Source organism: Etheostoma spectabile, unplaced genomic scaffold (assembly GCF_008692095.1).
Source record: "Etheostoma spectabile isolate EspeVRDwgs_2016 unplaced genomic scaffold, UIUC_Espe_1.0 scaffold461, whole genome shotgun sequence".
In the NCBI taxonomy this organism is placed as follows: domain Eukaryota; kingdom Metazoa; phylum Chordata; class Actinopteri; order Perciformes; family Percidae; genus Etheostoma; species Etheostoma spectabile.
This window is the reverse complement of record NW_022605614.1, coordinates 579,883-605,333: the sequence shown is the minus strand read 5'-3', so window position 1 is coordinate 605,333 and position 25,451 is coordinate 579,883. Positions and strand designations below refer to the sequence as shown.

At 40.5% G+C, this 25,451-nt stretch overlaps 1 protein-coding gene across 4 annotated transcripts; it reads right to left on the bottom strand.

The window, feature by feature from the left end:
- Positions 1-684: 684 nt before the first annotated feature.
- On the bottom strand, positions 685-15,247 carry LOC116686739 (clathrin interactor 1). Of its 4 annotated transcripts, none has more exons than XM_032511780.1 (12): positions 14,991-15,247; positions 9,917-10,021; positions 9,074-9,170; positions 7,956-8,064; positions 7,378-7,542; positions 7,100-7,283; positions 6,490-6,724; positions 6,325-6,403; positions 5,133-5,198; positions 4,398-4,690; positions 2,999-3,209; positions 685-2,874 (listed from the first exon to the last, which is right to left on the bottom strand). In XM_032511780.1, exons 1-12 carry the CDS (start codon positions 15,029-15,031, stop codon positions 2,585-2,587), a joined length of 1,875 nt encoding a protein of 624 aa, XP_032367671.1. In that variant the 5' UTR covers positions 15,032-15,247; the 3' UTR covers positions 685-2,584. The 4 variants fall into 4 exon arrangements, with proteins under 4 accessions (XP_032367671.1, XP_032367668.1, XP_032367669.1 ...); XM_032511777.1 differs by having other exon boundaries at positions 4,398-4,693; positions 6,325-6,412; positions 6,493-6,724; XM_032511778.1 differs by having other exon boundaries at positions 6,325-6,412; positions 6,493-6,724.
- Between the last annotated feature and the right edge of the window lie 10,204 nt (positions 15,248-25,451).

Sequence of the window (25,451 nt, the reverse complement as noted above, 5' to 3'; positions counted from 1 at the left end):
AAATGGGGTCAATTGTTTAATGCAGGCTGTTTTAATTTCAGTTTGTCACACGAGTGTGCTCCAACAAACCTTGATATAAGAAGGGACACAATTAGACTACACAATCTTTCACTTGAGTGTAATATGTACGATAGTAATCAGGACATCCATCTCATTAGGACAAATTGTGCATTTCATAAGTTACATTTTGAAGGGAACAAAGTATTAACAGTTCTTTAAATACAACACCAATCACTTTTGCTTGAATCGTTCATATAATGCTATGTGCTGTTACATAAAAGCTTCATTTTACGAAGGGTTGAGGTTTCCAATCAGCCGTTGTTTGACCACTGCACCTGTCATACCAAGTATCAGATGTAGCACTGCTTCTTTTCACTTGGTTGCCGTCACATCCTCTGCCCATAATTCTGTTTTTGAATGTTACGTGCAGTTAAGGGTGGCAACCTATTGGTTAGATATCCAGCATGGTTTGTTAAACATTCCTAACATTTAGTCTCCTGGCATTCTGCCTTAGTGTAATTTACAAATGTGCATATTTATTGAAGATCTTTATTGCCTCAAACATTAACAAACACATTAACTAAATGTAATTTCAAAGTCAAGCACAATGTCTTCACTTTTGCTGGTTGAAGCTCTTTTGAATGAGGCTAATGACACAGAACACCAAATAACACACACCATTAACACATTCCAATCAACTGTTTAATGTTGTAGATAAAGAATCAATGTGTTCATCAAATCAAAATGGGAATAATGCAACATTTCATTCTCAAAGGATTTTCTTTTTATATTTGCATATGCTAGTGTTTCGATGACAATCCCCTTTTAGAGAAGATCAAAACAATTTGTAGAAAACAAAATGAATAAAACCTATTGATATATTTTAGGAAAAAAGCAAACAGATTTTGGTCATTTAAACGTTTCAGACTCCGATGCAAGGCTACTATGTGTTAGTGTGCTCAGCCTCTTGAGCCCTTGGGAGAGTTGTAAAGCACAACTTCAATCCTCTTGGGGCTGCAAAATCCACTGCCTCTTATCATTGAATTATTTATCCAATTGTTCATATACCAAAAATGTCTGGCAGCCAAGATTTACTTAACTCTCATTACAAGGGTCAGGAGGCAACCACCGGCAGGCACTTGAACCACTGAAGAGCAATGTTTTGTACATCTAACAGATCAGTTAGCTGGTGTACAGCTGAAGGGGATTGGTCATTATGCGGTAAGCCACAACACATCTTCATCCAACCGCTGTAACATACTGGATATCCAAATTGCATCCCAACTGGTAAAATTGCTTTCTCTCACAATTGTTCTAAAAAGTTAGGAAACATGATGCAATCTTAATAACAGTCTGAGATGTTCAATTAAGTTGAGCTCCATATATTTTCATCTTGTATTTTTTTGAGCTGTGAAGTTATCACTAACCTGAATAAAGTGGAACCACAAAAGTGTGCATGGGACAAACAAAACAGAGTGAGGGAAATGATTATACAATTGCATCTATCTGTACAGACAGTACGCTTGGTTTGAGGCATTAGTACAAACGCAGATGTTTGTACATAGTACAGAAGCTCCGCTCTGGTAGCAATCCTCAACACTGCACAGTCACAGCCTTTCCTTCCAAGAGGTTAACTTAAAAGAAACAGCAAAGATCTTTCAGGCACTCTGTGCTGTAATAAAGAACCCACAACCCCTGAATGAGCCTTTTTCTACCTACTGATTATCTCATTTGGATGCAAACTGATTATAATCTTCTTCATAATTAAAATATATAGATTTATATATAGAAATAAGAAAGGCCACAAATGATGGTCTGTTGAAGGAGAAACTCCTCAAATGAATCAATAGCCTTCACTCCGAACACTCATTCATTAACTTTAGCACAGGCCACATCTGGAGTGTGTGGACACTTATGTACAAAGAGAAGGTGGCAATGTGCTTTGTTATGGGTCTTAATTCATATCAGATTTGATCTGTACGATATAACTCTTCACACTGTCACTGCCTCTCATATAGGAAACTCCATAACTTCTTTGTAAGGGCTCCAGATTTCTATTTACAGGTCAAAGGAAGCGCAATGACAAAAAAAAGAGGTAACTTGACATTCTTAAATGTAAATTAGAAAGTTAAAATGGCTGATGTTATTCATTCCTATCATTCAGTAAAGTTACTGAGAATGCATCTCAAAACAATTATGCAGCTACTTATATATTCTTTTGCAATTCTGGTGATTTCACTTGATTGAGGTTATAAAGCAAATCTCCCTGACATTCTCTTGGTGGCACACCCTTTTCTCCCCGTAAGTAAGAACAAGGCACACTCAGTGTGTGTCTGACCATCACCCAAGACCAGACAGATCGTTGGTTCAAACCCAACACAAACAATTATTTAGATCCATATCACTACACAGCATTTCTTCTTAAAAAAAAACATGAAGAAGATTACAGGGTGTCGGTGTTGTAATAGTTGATTATTCAAGTACTCTTTGTTTGAAGCTCATTAACAATCCTTCAACAATGGACGGAGAGAAAGAGAGAGAGACCAACACCACTCCACCAGATAATCTTTGCTCTCCAGCTCTATCACTTTCCAAAGTTGCCGAAGTCAGCAAAGGCATCGAGTTTGGGCTGTTGGACCATTGCAGGGTTCATCCCCATTCCCATCCCCATGGCATTGGGCATACCCATGGTCATACCGCCCTGTGGCATCCCCATGTTCATGCCCATCCCCATCATGCCCGGGTTGGGGGCCATCCCCATGCCCATGCCAGCACCAGGGTGCATCATAGGATTTAGAGGCAGTCTGGTCGATGTAGGTCCAAGGCTCATACCAGAAAATCCCTGGGAGAGTATGTTGGCAGGTAACTGGTTGCCTGGAAATGACAGAACAAAACGCAATTAAAAAGTGTACCACATTTTAAACTGATTGATAGGGTGCTTTGAAGGAGAGCCTGGCTACAGTGGCACCATTAATGCCAGATGTACCATTCCTCTCACCGTGTTGGAGGGTGTTGAGGGTGGGCTGGCTTTGCTTGGGTGGCTGCATGCCTGGGCCCAGGAAGTCCAGGCTGATGTTAACTGAGGAGTCTGACCAGGTGGAAGGAACGGCTGCTTTGGCTCCGACTCCTTGAGAGGCCATTCCCTGCTGTGCAGACTGAAAGGGCTGGACAGACTGTGGTTGCAAAGCCCCCCCCATGTTCTGTAGTGGCTGGCAAAGACAGAGACGCACACAAGCACATATACAATGTTTGAGAATAAGCTAATGCAAGCTAAAATCACAAAAATATACAGTGATAAGATACAAAAAAAAAGCTTTAAAGCTGAAATATATGATGAAAAGAAACCGTTTCTTTTTATGATTCAGGGTCTATAAACCCCCACTTAACCTCAATACGGTCAGATGAATCTGCTACGGTCTCTTTCTGAGTTCATTAAAACATACCATCCAAAGTAACTAGAGTAAAAGAGAGTGGTGGGTGTCGTCTCGGTGAAAAAAAATAGAATGAGGTTATTAAGGTCAACAACCTTTTAACATGGAAATACATTCAACATCCACTGGCTTTTGTTGGGTTTTTAACTCACAACTGATTCTTCTCATTCTGTGTGTCAGGAGGAGTGGGTGGTTAGTGGGCGTTCTCTGGGGGAGATGAGCATCTAGTGAAGTGGCATGTTGACCCACTACCATCATGCCTGTCCTCCATATTTCAATCACACGAGATATGTGCGCATCGTGCAGCCCCAGCCACAGTGTGTGAATGTGTGTGAATGGTGAATGTTTCCTGTAGATGTAAAAGCGCTTTGAGCAGTTGTTAAGACTGGAAAAGATATATAAATACAGCACATTTACATATGTCTTTATTACACAGACATACTGACTGATGTGGTCAACCAGCAGTGTGAACTGGGAATAAATGAGTGAAATCTTCTAATACTGGAATCCGACTAAGTATATAATTTCTCTCAATGTTTGACATTTTGGCATAAAATGGTTAAAAGACTCTTTGTGTTTATAAAGGTACCAAAAGTCTCGCTCATAGCACTCAAATTTGATGGCCAAGGCCAAATCAACAAGTCTGAGGTTACGAGATTACAAAGCAGATTTTATTAAAAAAAAGAAAAGAAAAACCGCACCCAACAACTGGCTAAATCTTAAACAGCGATAGTTACTGTTGGCTTAAACCATTTCTGAAATTGATGACAATACATATCTGGAACCCGAGTCATTTTCTTGGGCTAATACTGATTTTTGGCTGTAAATACATTCAAAGCAAGACAAATTTACGTGTATTTTTAAGTGTTAATATGAGACCCCTTCATGAGTATTTTAATGATATGTATATCAATAAACTATTTAAAAAGGATGCGTGTATATTTGTGTAAGTACAATCATGCATACCTGTGACCTAGACTGGGGCAGGACGGTGCTGCTCATGCTCTGTGTGCTGCTCATGCTAAAGTTGAGGCTCTGAGAGGAGGTGAGGGACTGAGTTGGCCCCATCAAGTCAAACAGGTCTGCTGAGGCAGGACCAGAGCCCAAAGCTGAGATTGGGGCAGGCGCGGTGGCCGGGCCTGTCATGGCTCCAAAAAGGCTATTTCCACTGGTGTCAACAGTCTGAGCAGATGCTGGCATCTGACCTCCGGGAAAGGCATTCCAATCCCCAAAGTCTCCATTACTGCTAGAGGAAGGTGCTGCTGCAACAAGAAAAAAAGACCAGAGCATTAGTGTCTTTATGTGCAATTCTGTGATTTTTGTTTTGTGTAAATAATTGCAAGATATTGCAATTATCAGTTAGGTCTTTATGGAGGACAGTCTAGCTTTATCCAGCGCTTTCAACTTTGAACACTGGTGCCTCGTTTTAAATTTTCGTTGAACTGGCCCTGCCAGTTGTTGTCTTTGTCTCTATCCCTCAATCTTTCTCACCACCCCCACCAACTTCTTATTCTGTCCCAGTCTCCTTGTCATCCATAACAGGAGTTGATGTGTGTCTGTTCTTGTTATGCAGAGCAGGTAGCAGGCTCCATATGGCCAGGGCTTCCTCCCAGCATCACTCTGAATATTCTAGCAGTATGGCTGCAACAGCACAGCACACACATGCACACACACAAAAAAAAGAAAGACTTGAAAACCAACCAGATCCCGGGGAGAAGCCAACGGACGCAGCAGGTGAGGAGAAGTCAGCAAATCCACTGATCAGGTCTGCATTGACAAATAGACATAAAGACATCAATTCTAAACAAGGGAGCTCCAGGTTTCATTCCACCATAGTTAGCATTCCTTCAGTGTCAGAAGTGTAGGAGGTAGGGGAGGGGTGGTGGTAGTGAATAGTTGGAGAGGACCAAACATCTGTTCAGCACTCCCACCCTCTCCATTCACCAGGGACTGCTCCAAAAACATCTGGTGCACTTAGTTCCTATTCATCAACTCCCTCCCCCTGCTGTCCCCAAAACCTGAAGCTAGCATCAGCAGCTGGGCAATGACACTGCGGAATCCTGCAGTCACTGTGGAGTTTCCGGTTTGGTACAATGTTGTAACGCATGTCTAGCTTGTTTGCTTAGAATTTACAATATGCATATACAACACATTTGGGGATATTGGAGGGCTGAATCCCCTTCCACACTGTTCATGACAAGCTGGCCATCTGTGTAAAAGTTAAGGAGGACAGAATGGGGGGACAGAGTTGTCACACCTTTAAGCCAACAGCGGAGGTAATCACAGAGCTGTAACACGCCCAACATCTGTGTGAAAGGGACAGCCGGCTGGATGCACAGATAGCTCAGTTAGTAGAGCAGACGCCCATATATAGAAGTTTACTCCTCAATGCAGAGGGCCCAGGTTCGACTCCGACCTGCGGCCCTTTGCGATGTGTGAATTCACCCAACGGCAGGTCAAAAAGTGACAAAGCAGCGCTTCGAGTAGCCATCTATGTTCTTCATACTAACAGTTGTGCTAAAATAATGCATAAAATTGGCAGTTTGTGAGTCATTGTTTAAGGGTGCGACTCAGCTTACATGTGAAATCACAAACTGTGGGGGGGGGGGACCACATTATGTCGCCTTTGTTTGGTTCTGTGTGAATAAACAGCAGGCATGAAGACAGACCACTGCTGCGCTATTGTTGAATCTCTTTGTAAAAGGGGCTAATTTCAACTAAAAACTAGTTTCCCTAAAGTGCTCAACTATGTTGAACATGTCGGGAATCAGTTGCATTACTGTGGTTTCAGCATTTGAATTCATCCAAATCTTACCAGTCAAACTCCTGGTAAGGCAACAAGTGTATTTAATAAAAAATATCATGGTATTACTTGTAGTTAATAACATAATACCTGTGGCAGCAGGCTGGCTTGGTGTTGTGTCCACCATTAGTAGGTCAGCTAGGCCGGTACTGGAGGGCTGGGCTGCTGGCTGGGGGTGGAATTTACAGAAAGATCAGGGCACAGTCCATGCAGAACTATAAGCATATCAATCAAAGTTGTATGTTAAATGCTCACATTTGCTGTTGCTGCCTGTTTGGTGGTGGTGTCTGGGCTCTTATCCCCTATGTAGTTGGCTGCGGCCCCCAAGTCTACTTTCTTAGACGGAACCCCTCCTCTCTTCCGTGTTGCTGTAGTCTCTGTTGCTTGGACTATTTGCACACTCTTAGTGGTTACAGTTTCCTCTTCATCTTTGAATTCTTTTCCTGACTGGCCATTGTGAGATGAGCGACCCCGGTCCTCATCGTTGTCACTATGGAGACAAAAATGGCTCCGGTAAGACAACCAGCTATGTGAAGATAAAGATAAGATTGTCTTTGTAGATACTATATCCATAAAGGACCAAAAAGTAACCAAGATGCAAACCATGTTTGTATGAGGCTTTGTTGTTATCTACTGTAGGCACTCCAGTAAATCTGTTCTTTTGTGCTTTTCTTCCTCTCTTTGTGGCCATTTATGGCCTAAATTTAGAACCCTTTCATTTACAGGTATATTCAAAATATAATTAAAAAGTTTGACTTGGCCAATTATAAGCAGTGCTGATTTCTTGACTTTTGGTGGTGGAGAAAAAAGGATGGTGCCTTTCCGTTTAAAATAGACCCAAATATATGACTTGTCTGTTTCCAACCTAAATCGATCTGGTGAGTCTTCTCTATCCTTCTTTCTAAATCTGCTTATGGTATCGTCAATGGTGCTGCCGATTTTGTCGCTGATCTCTCCCAATGTCTCGCTGAAGGGGAATTGCCCTTTATTCCTCTCCCAGTCGTCGTCCCACTTTCCCCGTGAATCGCTGGCGTCGTACCTGTCCCCCGCTGGAGGAAAGCAAGAAAAGGACATGAATGGAATTACAACCCAAACATTTTTGTTAATTATTCATCTGTTTATATTACTTAACTTGACACTTACAGTAACGTCGGTATCCCATACTGTCTGAGGATACCCCAATGTATTTGTCTTTGATCTTCTTTGACTTTTTCCGTTCTTCCCTAAGCCTCTCATCATCCTGGACAAATTCCACCATCTCCTTTACTTTATGACGAACATTCACACCTTGGTCCTTCCCATTCTCATCTAGAGACAGAGAGGTGGAGACAGAAACACTGAGATCAATATAATTTATGAATTAGCAACTTTTTGTGTTCACTTTACAATGTATAGATGTCAAAAGCACACACGCATATCTCTGTATAGGGAAAGTCGTACATTAAATACAGACATGGTTGGGAAAAAGGAAAGCAGCTTGTATGGTTTAGGGGTTTGTGGACTAAGCAGTGCTTAGGGCCACTACTTTCATTACAGCTCACACTGAAGCTATTGTTACTAATACCTAAACACTACAATGCTGAGGTATAGAGATTACTTCACCTAATAAAAGCAACATTTGGAAAAGCAAAGTTTGTTATTTAGCAAGTTTTCTTAGGTGGTACTCTTCCAACTTGTAGTGCAAAATAAACAGCAGGAAAGGCCCAGTAAGGATACCTTACCTACAAAGTGGTAGCTTTCTAATGATCTAAGGTCATACAGATGTTCTCTGGCACTGGTAACAACCCTCTCCGATCCATTCCTGATTAAATGGGCCAGCAGTAGCAGGGACTAAAAAACAGACACACAACATAGAAAAAAGTGTAAAGTCCTAACATTGGGGGCTTGAACTGGATCCATTATGGTAAGTGTGTGCAATATGGCAAGTACATCATATCACCATTTTTTTAAGGCAGGATCACGATCCATAATTGTTTTCATGTTGGTTTTGAAGACCATTTCTACATTACACGTAGAACTAAACTTATTTCCCTACATAATAAAATATTGCCCTGCAAGGTAACAAAACACTACACTATTTTCCACATGAGCCACTCTTCATATCAACATAATTTGGTTTGAGTGGGTTAGGGACTTGTATAAAAAGAAGAAGAATACATACTTTATTGATCACCAGGGGGAAAATTACTTTATTTAAATTGTTTTTTAAACTTTTAAATAAAAATTATATATATTATATTAATCAAATGTTATTCCTGCTACTTCCTTCTTCCAAAACACTGGTTAAGAACACCAGGAGCAAGTGGCAAAAGTTGAGTTTTCATTCAAACAAAGTAATGACTGGTGTGTTAACTGCATGCCACAAGGCCTCCTAAGTTACCGTATAACCGGTTACTGACAAAAAAATCAAGCATTGAAAAAGACTGTTTTCAACACAATTCCAGCAAACTTCACAGATAACAATGAGGGCAAAACAGCATCACAGATCAGTTTAACGGAATATTCTCTGTCTAGCTCAGCTAAAAACACCAAGTCTGATTGTAACCAGTACTGACAATGTTATCTTCACATTTCCCCCTTAATTCAGAGCTTCTTTACAATATGAGGCATCTAACTGGTACTATTAAAGACCAACAATTTTTGTTTTGTAAATCAAAAAAAATATACATCATTATTGCTTGTATTAATGAGCAGAAATTTACATTAAAGTTTACAAATGGCTCATTTGAAAAAGGTTACAGTCTGAGTAGAGTTGTTTTTTTGGTGTTTAGGCCTTTAAGTCTTATGTCATGAGAAAGCATGTGTGATTGTGTGTTGTTGCAACAGTACTGTGGCAGACCTTGTAGACTCTTCGCCAGTTCTTCTTATTATCCCTCAGCATGCGGGCCCACAGCATGTTCATCACCTCTGGGAACTGTTCATACATGAAGGTGGCTCTGATTACAGAGAAGGAAAGAGGAAAACATTGGATTTTTATTGACAAAGCATTTCCAATACATGACAACCAACAATTGGATTGGGTAGTCAGTTTACAGGTTTTGACAAATGACTCCTTCAACTATGGAGCCCCATGAACTAAACTTAGGAAGTATTAAATGATCTATAGGTCTATTTATGGCATTTGTGTTTGTCTATCCACTGTATCCTAAGAACTACAAGGACTGGGCAAATCAGACCAATAAAAGATCTAAAATTTGACATGTATTAATATGTTACTTTGCATGCAACAGGACAACAAAATTGTAAATTTAGAGGTTGTTTGCCCTATTTATTGCCATCGGCAAAAAAGGGCAAAATGTACCTGTAGCAGTAGCCAACGAAATTTGCAATCGGTGCATCACTAGTTAAATGTCAATAATAAAAAGGACTTTCGAAAATTCCTATCTCTGAATATGAATTTCATCAGTTTGAATGAATGCTGCACATGTCTGCCCACAGGGTTTTCTGGCTGGCAGAAAAATAATACCTTGAAAAACAGGGACTTTGTGTGCCGAGCCAAAAAAAAACAAAAAACTTAAAATAGTTGAAATGGACATGAGTCTCCTGAAAAAATTAATGCAAGAGTTCCTGCTGTCGAAAAGGGCTTGAAAAAAAACTTTGCTACGTTTAAATGTTATGTACAAATAACATTAGTGCTACTTTCCAGCAGGACATATTGTCTAACCCTTTACATTGTCCTTACCTGGATATTTCACTCATCAGCTGTCCTGATGGTCCCCATGGGTCGTCATTGGTGGCCTCTCTGACTTTAGACTCCACCTCTGAGTAGTTCATCACCACGTTGGTTCTACAGAGTAAGATAAAACACAACCCACTTTCATTAATCGTGTCTATGTGGAGTATTATATGACATTTGACATTTTAGTTCAAAATATGTGGCCTGCATGGGCGCCCAGATAGCTCAGTTGGTACAGCTGGCGTCCATCTATAGAGGTTTACTCCTCAAGGCAGTGGCCCCGGTTCAACTCCAGCCTGCAGCCCTTTGCTGCAAGTCATTCCCCCCCTCTTTCTCCCCTTTGATATCTTCAGCTATCCTGTCAATTAAAGCCCTAAAATGCCCAACAAAAACAACTTTAAAAAAAAAATATATGTGGCCTGCATGAAAAAACATGGATGAAAATAGATGAAAAGGTACTCTTATTACAGCCACACCCTTTTAGTGGCTATAATGACAATGGAATAGGGAGAGGTTGTGATTCTGAATCTAACCGGTAAACTTGTTAAAACCAAAAACTAGTGACTAAACAAGCAAATAAAAACCAGTGTTCAATATAAAACACATAAATGAGACCTCATATGGTATGAAAGGAAACAGCGCTGGGTTCACAGTGGGTGAGCTGAGCTCTTGCTTGTTGACATTCTAAGAACTAGAAAAAGTAACCAGAACAAGAAAAGGGAACTCACATGGGAAGAAAAGCCAATGCTACAAATGGTGGATCTCTAATCTCAGGTAATTCTAATCATATACTCAACAAGGTTGACAGGTTTGGCAGCCTTTTCACAAATTCAGAATCCAGATTACACAACACACAAAAGGAAAACCAAGCATTGGCCTATATCTTATTCAATCAGACTACCTAAAAGGTTACTAGGTCTGTTACTAGGTCTACAATATGTCCTTGAATATAATGTCACAACCAATGTATTGTAACACAGAAAACAGAAGAACAAAAGGATTTTTTAGGCAGAAAATATTCTAAAATTATAAAAGGATGTGTGACCATTACTGGTTCCTTCTTGTCTGTTTACATCAACTATTTTATTATGCTTTGCCAGGGCACCTTTGTAGATCGGGATAAAAAATACAACATCTTCATCCAAATAATTAAGTGAGCCCTATCACAACTTTAGCCATAACATGGTGCAGCAAAACATTTGAACCCTGTGCCTTCTCATGCCTCCCTCACTACTGCCACATCAGCAATAAAATGTAAAGGGCCTGAAAGAGCAGCATTGAATTGATGGGTGGAAATTCACCCACTCTGTGGTTATGGCTGTGTTATTACTACTGCAAGCTGCAGGGTATGGTTACCACTCCGACAACATAAATCTTTTTTTGTAAAAGGCAGTCTATGCCAACTAAATTATTTGAGAATGACCATACCAGGTGCAGATGGACAATGGTTTACACCAACTATCTACAATGGAGATCCTAGACAGAAATCAAGCCGTATCATGTATTGGACCAAATAATGATGGAATGTTTTTCCTATTACTCACTTCAATCCTGGACAAGAATTTATCTGTGTTACAAAACTGTCAATTATGTTTTAGTCCAGGTTTTATTTCGTTTTAATAAGTCTTTTTCATTACTTTGTGTGCTATGTTACTGTATGTATCCTGGGTCTTTATAGCTATGTATGTTACTAATACTGCACAAAGTCTGATGCTTGCATAAATGACAGACAAAACACTAAAGGATATGATGTAGTAATGCAAGATCTTATCTTTCTCTTCCTAGTGGTGACCTGTTCAAGATACTAGCTCAATAAAACGGAAGTTGTGATTCTCTAACTGTGACACACTATCACACCGATTTCCGTTAGCCTGCAATATGTCAAAAAAGTTGCCTTGCTGTCAGTTACTCATTAACCCGATTCATATCAAATAGTCTACATGTCGCTTTCATTCATTGAAAGACCTATTTCAACCAGGACAAAATATTTGCTTCCATGTTCTTCCTCAGAAAAAAACTCACGATAATCATATAACAGAATATGTTGCATTATGACACACCGTTGAACCGCGTGAATGACTTACAGCTGGGTGAAACTTTACGAAAATAATTTATTATTTGTGAATGTCACAAAATACAAGCTCTTTCACCCTTGATTTCAAAGAAAACAGGAGGAAAATCAACATAGAAATTACAATCTCTTTAATCTTTAAAAACGTACACCTTTCTTGCTCTCTCTACAATCTAGACACATCAATAATGAGCAACTATAGGCCGATATCAACCTTCCTTTTTAAGTAAAATCATGAAAAGCGTTTTTTCTACACTTAGCCATTTCCGTCACAACAACAGTTTTGATACCTTTCAGTCGGGTTTCCGACCACACCACAGCACTGAGACGGCCTCGTCAAAGTTTTAATGACATCCACCTCACCACAGATAGTGGCAAAATTTCAATCTTAGTATACTTGATCTCAGTGCTGCATTTGACACGGTCGACCACGACATATTACTAAACCGATTGGAAAACTGGGTAGGACTTTCTGGCTCAGTACTAAACTGGTTTGTAACCTACTTACAGAATGGATTACTTTGTGACATAGGTATTATACATCCGAGCATACAAATGACGTGTGAGTTCCCCAAGCTCGATTCTGGGGCCTCTTCTGTTTAACATCTACATGCTCCCACTGGCCCAGATTATGGAGAACACAAAATAAGTTACCATAGTTATGCGACAACACACAAATTTACATAACCTTATCGCCAGGGGACTATAGTCCAATACAAAAACTGACTAAGTGCTCGAACAAATAACGGCTGGAGTGCCAGAACTTTCTGAAATTAAAGAGAGAAAAACTGTTGGTTGTTTGGAGCAAAAGAGGAACGATTAAAAGTCTGCGCTCAGCTTCAACAACAATGTTAAAACACAGACAGCGCCAGAAATCTTGGTGTAATCATGGACTCTGAACCCTGAATTTTAACAGCCACATTAAGACAATTACAAAGTCAGCCTACTATCACCTTAAGATAGTAGGTCATCTGGGACAGGTCTGCTACTACACTATGACCCCCCCAGACCTCTCAGGTCATCTGGGACAGGTATACTTTCTGTCCCCAGAGTCAGAACTAAACAGGGTGAAGCAGCTATCAGTTTCTATGCTCCTAATATCTGGAATAAACTCCCAGAAACCTGCAGATCCGCTGCTACTCTCAGTTCTTTTAAATCAAGGCTGAAGACCTTTCTATTTGATGCTGCCTTTCTTTAAATGACTGCTCATTTCTTTAAATTTCTTATGCTGCACTGTAACTTTTACGCTTGTGTTTTATGTGTCTATTTTTTAACTGTCTATTCATGTGTTATACCGGTTTTTAATGCTTATGATTTTTAAACAGTTTTTACTTGTGTTTTATCTGTTTAACTGATTTTGTGTAAAGCACTTTAAATTGCCCTGTTGCTGAAATGTGCTATACAAATAAAGCTGCCTTGCCTTGCCTCTCTGTCTCAATATGGCCCTTCTCTGTCTCCCTCTCATGAAAGTAACCCATACTAGAAGAGTTCACACTCCAGGGACACAAGCAGGAACGTCTTCTTGGATAGACTTAAGAACACTCTTTTGTGTGGGTCTACATAATTAGCCATGAAGCCTAGGGAGGAACAATTGTGCAATAACTTATAGCCCTAAAGTACAGTAAAAAGCATGTTCACGTTTAGTCAGCAGCTAAAAGTAAACCATAGTCCAAAGCAGAACAAAAGATGCACTATCCCCGAGGTGTTTTCTAAGTTGAGGGCTGGTTGGTACTTCCGGGTACTAAATTACTGCTGATGGCCATGCAGGCTTGGACTGACCCAGCCATCCAACTATGCCAATACTCATTATGAGTGCACAAGCAGCAGTGACTCAATGTAGCTTACATACTACATACATGCTTTTTGTCTCTTTTTTCCCAAATCTTGCCTTTCAAACTCAATTCCAATCAAAACCTGGTAGAAAAATCAGTAACTAATGTGTCTGGTTGAACTTAAATTATCAAATCCTTGAAGTTAAACTAGAAAGCTGGAAATCAGCCAACAAACTGCAAAACATTGCTGGATTACTGGTCACTGATTAATAAGTGCTCTGTTTAGGCGCTGCCTGTATGTAAAATAACTTGGCTAACATAGCTCATAGGCCTAGTGATATAAAACATTTGATAGGCCTGCTGTACAGTGCAGATTGGATTAACATGGTTTTAGTTGCTACAGCGTTTTAAAGAAATCGAAACAAAACAGGCGGTTTTATCTTAATGTATTATGAGGTAAAGTTAACGTTAATACGTTCGACATGTAGACACCTGAGATCTTAGTTTATATAGTCTGACTAACAAGCGGTCTATGATGTAGTATAACAAACTACAATTTGGCTACAATCATTAGGCTAATCCAGCCATGTGGTGTAATATAGTGATTTAAAGTTTAAGACCAGATTTCTTTTACTGTAGTTAACGTTAGCTAGCTACCATTGTCATAACGGAGAGCAACACAACTAGATAGCTAGCTACACTCAATGCAGCTTTAAAATATCTCCGGGCAGTGGTAGCTAGCCACTCAACGTGTTAACGTATAACATTTAACGTTCACGTAAATACACATTCCACGCTGATTATTCAGCCCAAGAGCTGTCAAAATAGCTTAGCTGGCTAGCCTGGTGAGCTAGTTACCCACCCATAGATATATCTATGGCTACCTAGCAAGCAGGCTAAATATTAAGATAGCTTGTCAGCTAAGTGAGTTAGCTTCCACTGTCGGAGAAAACGCATAAACAACAAGTTAACGTGATCTCATAACAGTGCAAATATTGTCCCAGACTAACTGAAAGGCATGGCAAACCTAATGTGGCAAAAAAGGACACTTATACTAAGGACGAATAGTATTTGTCAAAGTCAGCTAGCTAGCTAACTAACTCATTATTAGCATTCTGGCTAGCTATCTTGTTCAAGTGACGTGACGTCAAAGTTCTGAGTACGTGTCTCTTTCAAACAGGTAAACCACAGACACAAATAACACGGCACAGACGTACAGAAGTTGGGAGATACTTACGCTTTGTCAACCAACTCCCTAACCTTCCACATGTTCAGCATCCTGGCTCCGTGATAATGTGCTTTCTGCTTCGACGACACCCTTCAGTCCACACGAACACCGAACCTAAACCTTAAACTCTGGAAAGTAAACTCTTCTTCACCTCTCTTTCAAGACAGGAGGCGCAAACGCACCACCAGCCAGACAGGAAAGGTTACTACGGGAAATGTCCTGGAACGTCATCAAAATTGCGTAAAGCAGCATTGGAGTTGTAGTTTCTTGGTAGCTAAAGTTAGGCACCGCAATTGAAAGGCCTACTTTAACTACATTAACATTCTAAATAGATATTGGAAACGCTCTCAACTTAGTTCACAATTTAAAAACAATTCTGGGGTGACGAATAGAAAAAAAACTGTTGGCCTTAAAATAGTGAGATCAAACTTAATCCAATTGTTTTTTCTGTAGCACTTTTCACTTCCATAGTAGCCCTACAGATCAAACTTGTTTTTATTTTTTTTTATTTTTTTTATTTCAAAGGACCGCCTGCAATCACAATAAGGATCTATAAGGGTAAACTGGATTAGAAAAAAAACATGTACAGTACATTTTAATAATAGTGAAATAACCTAAGAGCCCATTACATAATCTTACTGTAATATCAATCCCATGGACCCTTTGGGAAAAGTACTCAAACAGCATTTGCCTACCTGAGGTAGTCAAGAAGTGGTTTTACATAGATCTTCTGGGTATTGTGGTGGTGGGGTAATTTCAAAATAGTAACGACATTAGATAGTTTAGTAGTCTATCAGAGAACACAGACACAAGTTTAAGTTTTAAAGTGTCCCATTTTCTGTGAAAACAAGAACAAAACAATGTAAGAGGTCCTTATTAAAAATTTGTGTTATATATTAAAAATCTACCCAATTGTTCTTATCAAGAACAGACCATTTGTACTATTTCATCCTCAGTTTAATATTCGCTTCCATTTTATGGGACATTTGTTTGGTTTTTACTTCATGCTGCTAACTGTTCTCCATTGAAAAACCTGTCGTTATTTTTGTTTTTTGTCCAAATGTGTCACAGCTTCTTTAAAACTGGAGCCTACATTCTCATCAGCAGGTCACCATCCCGTGTGTTCTCCATCCCTCCTCATCTGGCATTCAGGCATGCTACAATGACCCAGTGATGCTCTGTGACAGGCCAGGCAGGGCACTGGCTGTTTGTGTCAATCCAGATCAATCACTCCCTCTTCTGGACGGACAATGCCATCAACTCGCAGAAAGGTCACAGGGTGTACTCAAGCCAGGCATCATGTAGTGAGCAGGGAGGTCAGTGAAGCAAGTGAACACCCTTGACTGCATCACCTTAAATAGACCATTCGGTTTATGAGTAAGAAAAACTGTCAGTAGTCATTTCTTCCACCTTGAAATATTTTTTGATTCTCCTGTGACTGGGCTTATACAAAAAGTATTAAGACTGTTTGTCACATCATATTGATTGATATTCCAGTGGGCATGATAAAACCTCAGATGCCCTGCATCCGACAGGGTCTCTTTTCTCTAATGATACGTGTAAATATGGCCCACAACTTACACCTCTATAGGAGAGCAGAAAGAAACAACACAATAGCCAAAATACAACCCATTTCAGAGAAAAAAAAACAAGAAACAGCACTTAACAGCCCAGAATGCACTGCACCCGAGGGAGCAACCTCAATTACTGTTACACGTCCGAAGAGGAGAACTCCAGGAGAAGTGATTGCTGAGATGGAAATGGCTGTGTGTGTGTGTGTGTGGAGTGTGTTTTTGTGCAAGTGTGTGGGTTGGAGGAGGATGGATAGAAAGGCACTCAGTAAAAAGATCTTTCAGAAACACTTTGCCTGGGTGACGTTGACGCAAGCTGTTGATTGACATGAACTTCTCGACAGAAACCAGAGCTATCAACCTATCTGCCACGCATTAAAAATGGCACGGTCTTCAGGGAGGGGCTTAAGTGGTAAATGATGTTGCTCAAGACACTCTCTGTCAACAATGTGTGTGTGTTTGTGAGTGCATGAGTGCTGAGGATGGCAACGTATTCAATCAAAGCTTTGATTGAAAAACCCTTGTGTCCTTAAAGATCAGAATTCTGTACACTGATGTATAGGATGTGTGTGTGTGTGTGTGTGTGTGTGTGTGTGTGTGTGTGTGTGTGTTGGTGTGTTGGTGTGGGTTGGTGTGTGTGTTAGTGTTTTAAATACAGTATGGTATTTCTCTGCCGTCCAAGGGAAAAATGGAGCTGGCAGAAGGCTTAATTGCAGAAATCTGATCTCAAACAATATTTATGCAGTTAACTTGTGCTGTCAATGCAAACTTTGGACTTTTTTCATATGTTTTGAACAGTTTTAATTTTAAGAAAGAAAGAGGCAAAAACATTCTCTGTAAGAAATATCGTAGACCCACATTCTGTTTTTAGATATGGAAAGAAATAACATCAGCCTTTATATTTCATATTTTATAACCACGTTCCATTCAGCATCTTGAACTTCCATTGATCGTCAATTTGGTCCGCTGAGTCCAAGTTTGTCACTAAGAACTTTGGTGTTGAAGGGGATGAAAAATTTAAGCCAGATAAATATAATGTAATTGTAATACAAGCAGCACTAGGGGGCACTGTGACTTTTTCTGGAGACTGCTGGAGTATTACACAGGGGGTGAGTGTGTTCAACGTCTGTGCACATGTGAGTGTGCGTCAGTGTGACCACTGAGGGTTTACATGGCTGAAGTTCTAATGACAAATGTGGTCAGAAACATCATCTCGACTTGGGAATGTGCTCGACAACTCTGCTATTATTCTTTCTCAAAAACATGTGCTTCCAATCTCTTGAAACACTGCTCATTTTTTTCTTTGCAGTTTTAAAAGTCATTAGAAAACAATGTTCTTTGTTTTGCACATTAGCAATGAGTTAACAAACATGGCCATCTTTGTGCCCACAGAAGAGGCTTCTGATCTGTGGAGTCACTCGCATGGGGCCCAGCTTTCCTCCTGTCAGAGCGAGCGTTCTTTCACTGCTGTTATATTTCAGGCTGTTATTGTTGGCCCTCTTGCAGCCCCGGTAAGATATTTAGTCCTTTTCCCAAGCGATATAGCCCCCACACACATCACACAGTATCTGACCCCTGTCTCCATGACACATGACAGATCCACTGTGGTGCGTGTGTGTGGGCAAGTGAGCAAGCAAAGGACTGATGTGTGTGTGTTTGCAATTGTGTGTGAATGCTTTCATGTAAATGTATGTAAGTATGTGTGTGTGTGTTGTGTGTGTGTGTGTGTGTGTGTGTGTGTGTGTGTGTGTGTGTGTGTGTGTGTGTGTGTGTACATCATAGGCATGTGTGCACAGAGCAGAGCATATCTGGAACAATATGTAGGTATTGAATATGCTAAAACAATGAGGCCACTTGTCATACGTTCAAAGTCGCAGAGACAACCCGCTGTGATCTCAAACTACACACACAGATGTTCCTAATGGGACTAAAGTAGCATTCACATTCCTGTGGATAACCAGTTTCTCTCTCAACTGGACTGGATTGCAACTTTTCCTGGTGAGACAAAGGACACACGATGCTAGAAATAAAACCGAGGATTCTGATGCAGAGACTCCAACCACAGTTTAGAGCTCCAAAGCCAACTGTCAGTCCTGCTAAACCGGTAAACCTCAGCTGCGGTGATTTAAGTGTGACAGTAATTCAATGTATAATGGAAGTTGATGCTAGTATGCAATTTTTTGCAATTAAAACCACTGTTGTCCTACTCCCCTACCTTAGTAAATGAGGGTTGGCATAATTGTGAAGGCTTATCTTTAATGGTCAGGATGTTACAGTAAATCCTGCTGTTGCTTTGTACATGGGCGAGAGAGTGTACACATACATGTAGAGAAACCCACACAGGTATGCTCAAGTCTGAGAGCATCTGCTCCTTTACAACCAAATTGAATTAGCAATTACAGAGAGTAAAAAACAGAACAAAACATCTGGAGCTGTAAGCAGCGGAGGTTATAAATCTGAGTGAGGGTGGGAGGGGGGTATGAAATTGAGCCAAAGTGAGCTTCTCAAGGACAGTGTCTCTGATTGGCCCATTAACATGCCAGGGGTGTCGAAAAGGACCTGAGGCAATGGGAGACATGGGACAGAGCAGAGGGCTTTAGAGGGCGTATGGAACACCGGTGAATGGAGAGGTATAGCGTACGGGGGAGAGCACAAGAGAGGGCCAGTGAGATACTCTAAGGGAGTAAAATAAAGTATTAGCAAAGATGATACAACTGTGAAGATACATGGATGTTGTTTGTGTCTTGATTCTCCTCACAGGAAATCTCCCTGATAAGCAGAGAGAAAGCTGTGGAAAAGCCAAGAGGAAGTTTTTTTTGGAAAAAGAACTGCAGCGGTGTGGGTGTTAGTTGTAAGGAACAGAGGCTGAGGATCTCTACTTTGCCAAACCATAATTATACATGTTTGGACAAAGAACATGCTTCAAGTAGACGTAAGGCTGGGTGTTCATAAATGTATTTTAACGATCATATCCAGTTTGGTTTAAGTCCATATAAATGTGAGGCTGGAAAGGCGCAGCAACATTACCACATCTGTTTTTGCTATTATTGGCACAATAAATTACGTAGGCAATTTGTTTGCGCTGTTGTTAGAGTAATAGAATCAAATTATCCCATGTTAGGGAAATGATTATGTACGAAGCGGAACCCATCAGGGATTCACAAGGCAATCAGTGAAGTCATAGCTGAAATGTTGGCGCTCTGAGTCTGCACATCAACTGTTCCAGGTCCACTACGTCATTTGAAAGAACCTCAACCTTGCACAGGAGATAATTGTACCTGAAGCAGACTGTTTCACCCACTAATCTGGCAATGCTAAGAGCGCTAAGTCAATGAAGAGCCACAGTGTCCTGATGTAGTAGTACTCCAGTACAACATCAATCTAGTTGAGCTGTGTGAAAAAGCATAGAGTGAGAGTCATAATTGAAAAAAACCTGATATGAGTGAAGTGAGAAGTGTTCGGAATGAAGGACAATATCAAATGAGTCTTATCATTTAAAAGTCAGTTTACATTCCCACTCCAAGGCCCGACACTGAGTGGATGTTTCAAATAGGTCAAGGTTGAAGTGAAAACAAAAGTTAGTCGTTTAGCAGTTGAGGTGCAACATTCCTACTTTGTATGCAAATCTGGCAGATCATCGCATCGTGTAGGCACTGCCTGCAATTCTACATCTGCACGCACTCATTTAATTATCCAAACACAATTCACAAAAGTCACTGGAAACAAACCAAACCAAAATAAAATAATTTGCATATATTTAAAAGAGCAGATAAAGTCCCTCGGGGTTGGTTAATATTTCAGAGGCATAATAATAATATGCTAAATCATTCACATTTTATCCAGCACCAAAACAAAGTGGCTTTGTCGATGTAATTAGGGTGTTTTAGAGTTGAATCACCCTGGCAAATGACCATGTTTTTCTCTCTGGGAGATCAGCGTGTGTGTGTGTGTGTGTGTGTGTGTGTGTGTGTGTGTGTGTGTGTGTGTGTGTGTGCGTACGCTTGTGTTGTATTGTTACTGTTCCTCCATGTGCGTGCAGTCTTAGAAAAGGATTGATTAAAGAGAGAGTGTCTGTCTCAGAGCAGTTAATGAGGTTTAGTCCCATGAGCTGTGAGGTTTGGGTGTGTGTGAGTGCATGCATGTGTGCATGGAGACCTAGTGGAAGACGTTGTTAATTGGCTAAGACTTACTTTTAGCAGGGGGATAGTCAAGGGCACAGTGCTTCTACATTTTGTGAAGTGCCATTTGTAGAACACGGTGATACTTCACTTTCTATTTTCAATATTATTTTGAGGGACTGATGAGTCGGTAGCAGGCTGACAGAGTGAAATATGATTGTAATTAGTAGTTTTGTAGGTAATTTAAATCTGTATGATCTGAAATGATAAAGATAGAAATGCACAGAATGCATGCTAAAAGCTGAATGGAAAATAAATGTATTTTGCTGTTTTGTGTTAGGCTACCTGAGTGGATCTGAAGATGTGAATGAAACTCATGTTTCTCTCCGGGGACAAGAAGAAGACAAAAAGGAAAGAGAAAGAAGGAAAGAAAAGGAAAAGAGAAGAGAAGAAAAAAGAAATATAAAAAGACAGAAAAAGACAGGGAAGATGAGGGAAAGATGAAGTGAAGCAGAGGGGGAGAAAGAAAGATGTATAAAAATCTTTCACAAAGGCCAAGGCACGATAGATGGATGCAAGCTCACCTTCTCTGGTCTCCATGCAGACCTGTCCGTCTACATGTATTTACAGACCTGTATGTTCCTTTGCAGCTCAACACACAGCTCGCCTTAAACAGCAGGAAGCATTGACGCTTTCATGTGGAGCACAGCCCAAAGTAGAGCAAGATCACAATATGTGTGTGTGTGTGTGTGTGTGTGTGTGTGTGTGTGAGCGTGTCAGTGTGCGTGTGCATTTGCGCATGTGAAACCCAGGCATTTCCCCTCTTGGGACCTGCACAAACACACTTCCCATCTTTCCTTTGAGTTTCACATTCAAAGGTTCTACTCGTTCAGCTGTCAATCATTCTCTCAACCAATCAAGGCCCTTCATTCTCAGTCTGTTTATAGATCAAGGGTTGTTTAAGCGTATGTATGTGATGTGACTGGAATTTTTACAATGACTAATACTAATACTGTAAATATTCATATTTTCACCAGTGGTGTCAATCAAATCAACACTATTGGGCCATACTGGGAGCATGTGGGAAGTCTGTAACAATGTTATAATTGCAGGTCCTGGAAACCCATTGTTGGTATTTAAAGGATGCCAGAAAATGCAGGAAGAAATCTGGACTGAGAAAAAAAGGTCTAAAATATGGCTGAAATGAACGAAGTAAGTTCATGAATGTATGTAAAAAGAAAGAAAAAAATCTTTACTGTTTGTGTTTTGTATTGAAGGAAGAAGCTTTTTGTGTGGGTTAGGGCTATTGTGTGTGTGTGTGTGTGTGTGTGTGTGTGTGTGTGTGTGTGTGTGTGCTCAATATCTGTGCATTTGTGTTATCAAAAGGAACTCATTGCAATATAGAGGCATTAACTATTGGGGCTATCGCAACCCAGATATGTCATACTTAATTTAGTGGCTAAGAGTACAAGAGAAAGGGGAGAAAATTACTGTGAAATGTACAATATATCTTCAAGTGTGAGTACGTCACAGAGCAACTGCACTGTGCTTTAACACATGGGGAAACTGAGAAGGATGGAGAGCTACAGTGAGAGAGAATGAGATAAAACAGACAGAGCATCAGGTGACAGCAGGCGTTATCAGACCTCACCTCTGATTGCCATCTATTATGATAAAACAATAGTTTCCTGTGGGCCATCCTAACGACCTGTGTTTGTCAGCAACAGGGGAAATTAACCCAAGCCATACTTGTCATCCTGTCTGCTTTATACTAGGAGGGAAATTGACAAAAGGAGAGGAGCAGATTGGGGGAAAGAAGATTCGTTTACACACCTGTTATGTGGTGATAGACAGCTGCTACATGTTCATACCTGCTGCGTGGGAAAAGCTGGGTGATGTTTAGCCACCAACAGAGGGCAGCAAAGGGCTTCAGAGCTGACGTGTCCCTCTGAGGCTGATCACAAAGCTCAGCCTCAGACTCACAGAGAATTGTCTTCATCCACATGTCACCTCACAAATGTCCACTCAATCCCCCTCGCTTTGATTTAAAATGATTAAACGAGTTGCTGCATCTCTGCCATCTACCGTTGATGGCTTCACCTCGGAGCTGCCATGGTGAGATTCTTGTTTTTGTCAACTTTTACCTAGTTTCCCCCAGCTATAAGGTGGGAGTGAGGCTTGAACTGCAGGGCACTGGTAATGGCGGAGTGTGTGTTTTACAGCACGTCTCAGCGAGAAACTAGCTCGATCTATTCACGCTACATGCAGAGCCGTGGCCTCCAGGCTTGAGTTCCTGCTTCAGTAATGACTCTGTTCCCCTGTGAATTGTAGAACATTGTCTTCCCTCAAATGAGGGAAGCACACAATCACACAAACATATCCACTCACACACGGACTTACACATGCACTTCTAAATGCATGAAACTCACAAGGTTGTAAACATATACACACATACTTGCACCCACACACACGTACACTTCTCCCCCCGTTCTCCAAAACATTGATTGGGCCTCCCTCTCAGGTCTGCTCGCCTCTACCATGATCAATCAGTTAGTTTATAGAACACAATGTGTGGCAGCTTGTATTGCTCTTTCTCCTTCTTCGTTACCGATCAGAGAAAATCCCACTCTAAGCAAGCGCAATACACATTTATACAATTTTAATGACTCTTAAATTAACCATCATATTTTTGTTCCACTCCTCCACTGACTAAATCGCCTAATATACATCAACACCAGCCTTGTGGGTTTGCCTTGAGATTTTTTATAATTCCTTTGCACAGGTATTGTGTTTATTTATGAGTATGTAGGTTTTTCTGGCTGATAAATGGCACAATTAAACAGTGCTCAGACACTCGAGCAGGCGTTTCAGGCTGCTGACAGATTTTTAGTGTCCTCTTCCTTGGCTAACGATGAAAGGAAATAATGTCTTAACGAGGTTGCTGGAGCAGTTATTTGAGGATTCATTTTATATTTTACATTTGCTTTGAGCAGCAGTGGTTGAACACAACACAAAAGTAAGGTTCATAGCCTAGATTTTGAGCTTTGAACATAATTCAGTAGCTTGTTAACAAATTCCCTTACAATTAATACCAAGGTTACAAATGAAAATTGAAATAATTTCAGAATGTTTTAGAATAGTGTGAGAAGTGAGCCGACTAATTACATTATTAATGGAGTTTTCCTTCTGTGTTTTAGCAAATCCAAACACTCTTTTGGCAGTATTTTAGGATTTAGGTGTCTATTTCTGTCGATTTAATATTTGTACAACATGATTGGAATAAAGTGTCTAATAAGACAGTCTATAGCAGTATTAAGCTGCAGTTTGCGGGGTACCATGGAACTAAACTCTTTCGACTTCCTGTATGCATTATTCAACGACCCCTATTGGCTGCTGTGGGTTTTTGTGATGAAAGCAGCCTGACGCAATACACAGAAACTGTGTTTTACAGTATTATTTTACACACTATTGTAAGGCAGGGTAGAACAAGGGTGAGTATTAGCCAGGCCCTGGGAGGAGGGTAGCTTTATGAGCCCTCTGAGGCTGGCTAGGGAGTGCCTGGGCTCCTGTGCAGTTAAGCAGTGGGCTACGATGCTACAAGCTGCCCCTACATTTACAGAATGCCCTTGGACGGAGGATGTGTGTGAGAGAGAAAGTGTGGGGAATGCATGCTCATGGGCTAATGAGTGCATGTGTTAATGCCTGTGTGTGTGTGTTTGTGTGCACATGAGAGTGTGCGCCGACGAGATGTTGTTGGGTTGAGTCAGTCTCCAGAGGAAAGGAGAAGGACAAATGCTCCTTAAAAATAGCCCCTGGGCAGCTGGTGTACACAGTCTATCAGCAGTCCGTCCCTGGGGCCAAGGAGGGAGGGTAGGGGCGGGATGGAGAGAAAAGGGAGAAAGAGAGAGAGAGATGGATGTAAAAGAGAGGGAGAGAAATGTGGAAAAATAGGGTAAAATATTGGTGAAATGGAGAAAGAAGAATCAAATATATATATATATATATATATATATATATATATATATATATATATATATATATATATATATATAACATAATAAAATGGATCAAAAAGTTAAGCCTCCTCTCAAGAAAGAGAGAACATGGTAAAAAAAGAGAAGCAAAAGTCAAAAAGGAGAACAAACTGAGATAGTCAGCAAAAGAGAGAAGGCAAAAGATGGAGAGTGCTTCCCAGTCCCAGTTGTGAATGCTCTGGAGGTCACAGTGGAGGGACAGGGTTTTCAGAGAGAGCAGCTTTGTCCCCAGACATCTCAGACATCTTCAGTTACTAATATACCAGTGTGTGCTTCGCTAAATCGCTCCCAGTCGGCGAGAGTAGAGATCCTTGAGACCCACTGAGACCCTTTATGGAAATAACTCTGCCCCATTTGCTTTCAATAACTTGCTGTAACATGTGTGTCTGTGTATGTGTGTGTGTGTGTGTGTGTGTGTGTGTGTGTCTGAATTTTAAGGTGCTCATTGAGCATTTGCATGCATAGTTTTTTAATGGACATGCACATAATGGATAGATTAGATAGATAGCCACAAAATCATCAATCTATTAGATATTTATGATGCTGGAATGCTCAGGTTTTAAGGCACAGAGTGTGCTTTTTGTGATCGCAGAGTGATCTCAGGCATGGTATTACCACATACCAGAAAGAAATTGGATTAAACCCAGACATAAAAAAAAGAATCTGGAAAAGAAATATCAGGTAGAATATAGTTTGCAGCGTGCAACTGGGAAGGTTTGTGGGTGTATTTCAACTTTAAATGAGAAA

Coding starts and splice junctions, on each gene's coding strand:
- LOC116686739 (XM_032511777.1), bottom strand. CDS start 15,031: ATGCTGAACATGTGGAAGGTTAGGGAGTTGGTTGACAAAGC. Junction 7,284..7,377: donor TATGGGATACCGACGTTACT/GTAAGTGTCAAG, acceptor GCTTTCCTCCAG/CGGGGGACAGGTACGACGCC. Junction 6,413..6,492: donor CCAAACAGGCAGCAACAGCA/AATGTGAGCATT, acceptor TTCTGTAAATTC/CACCCCCAGCCAGCAGCCCA.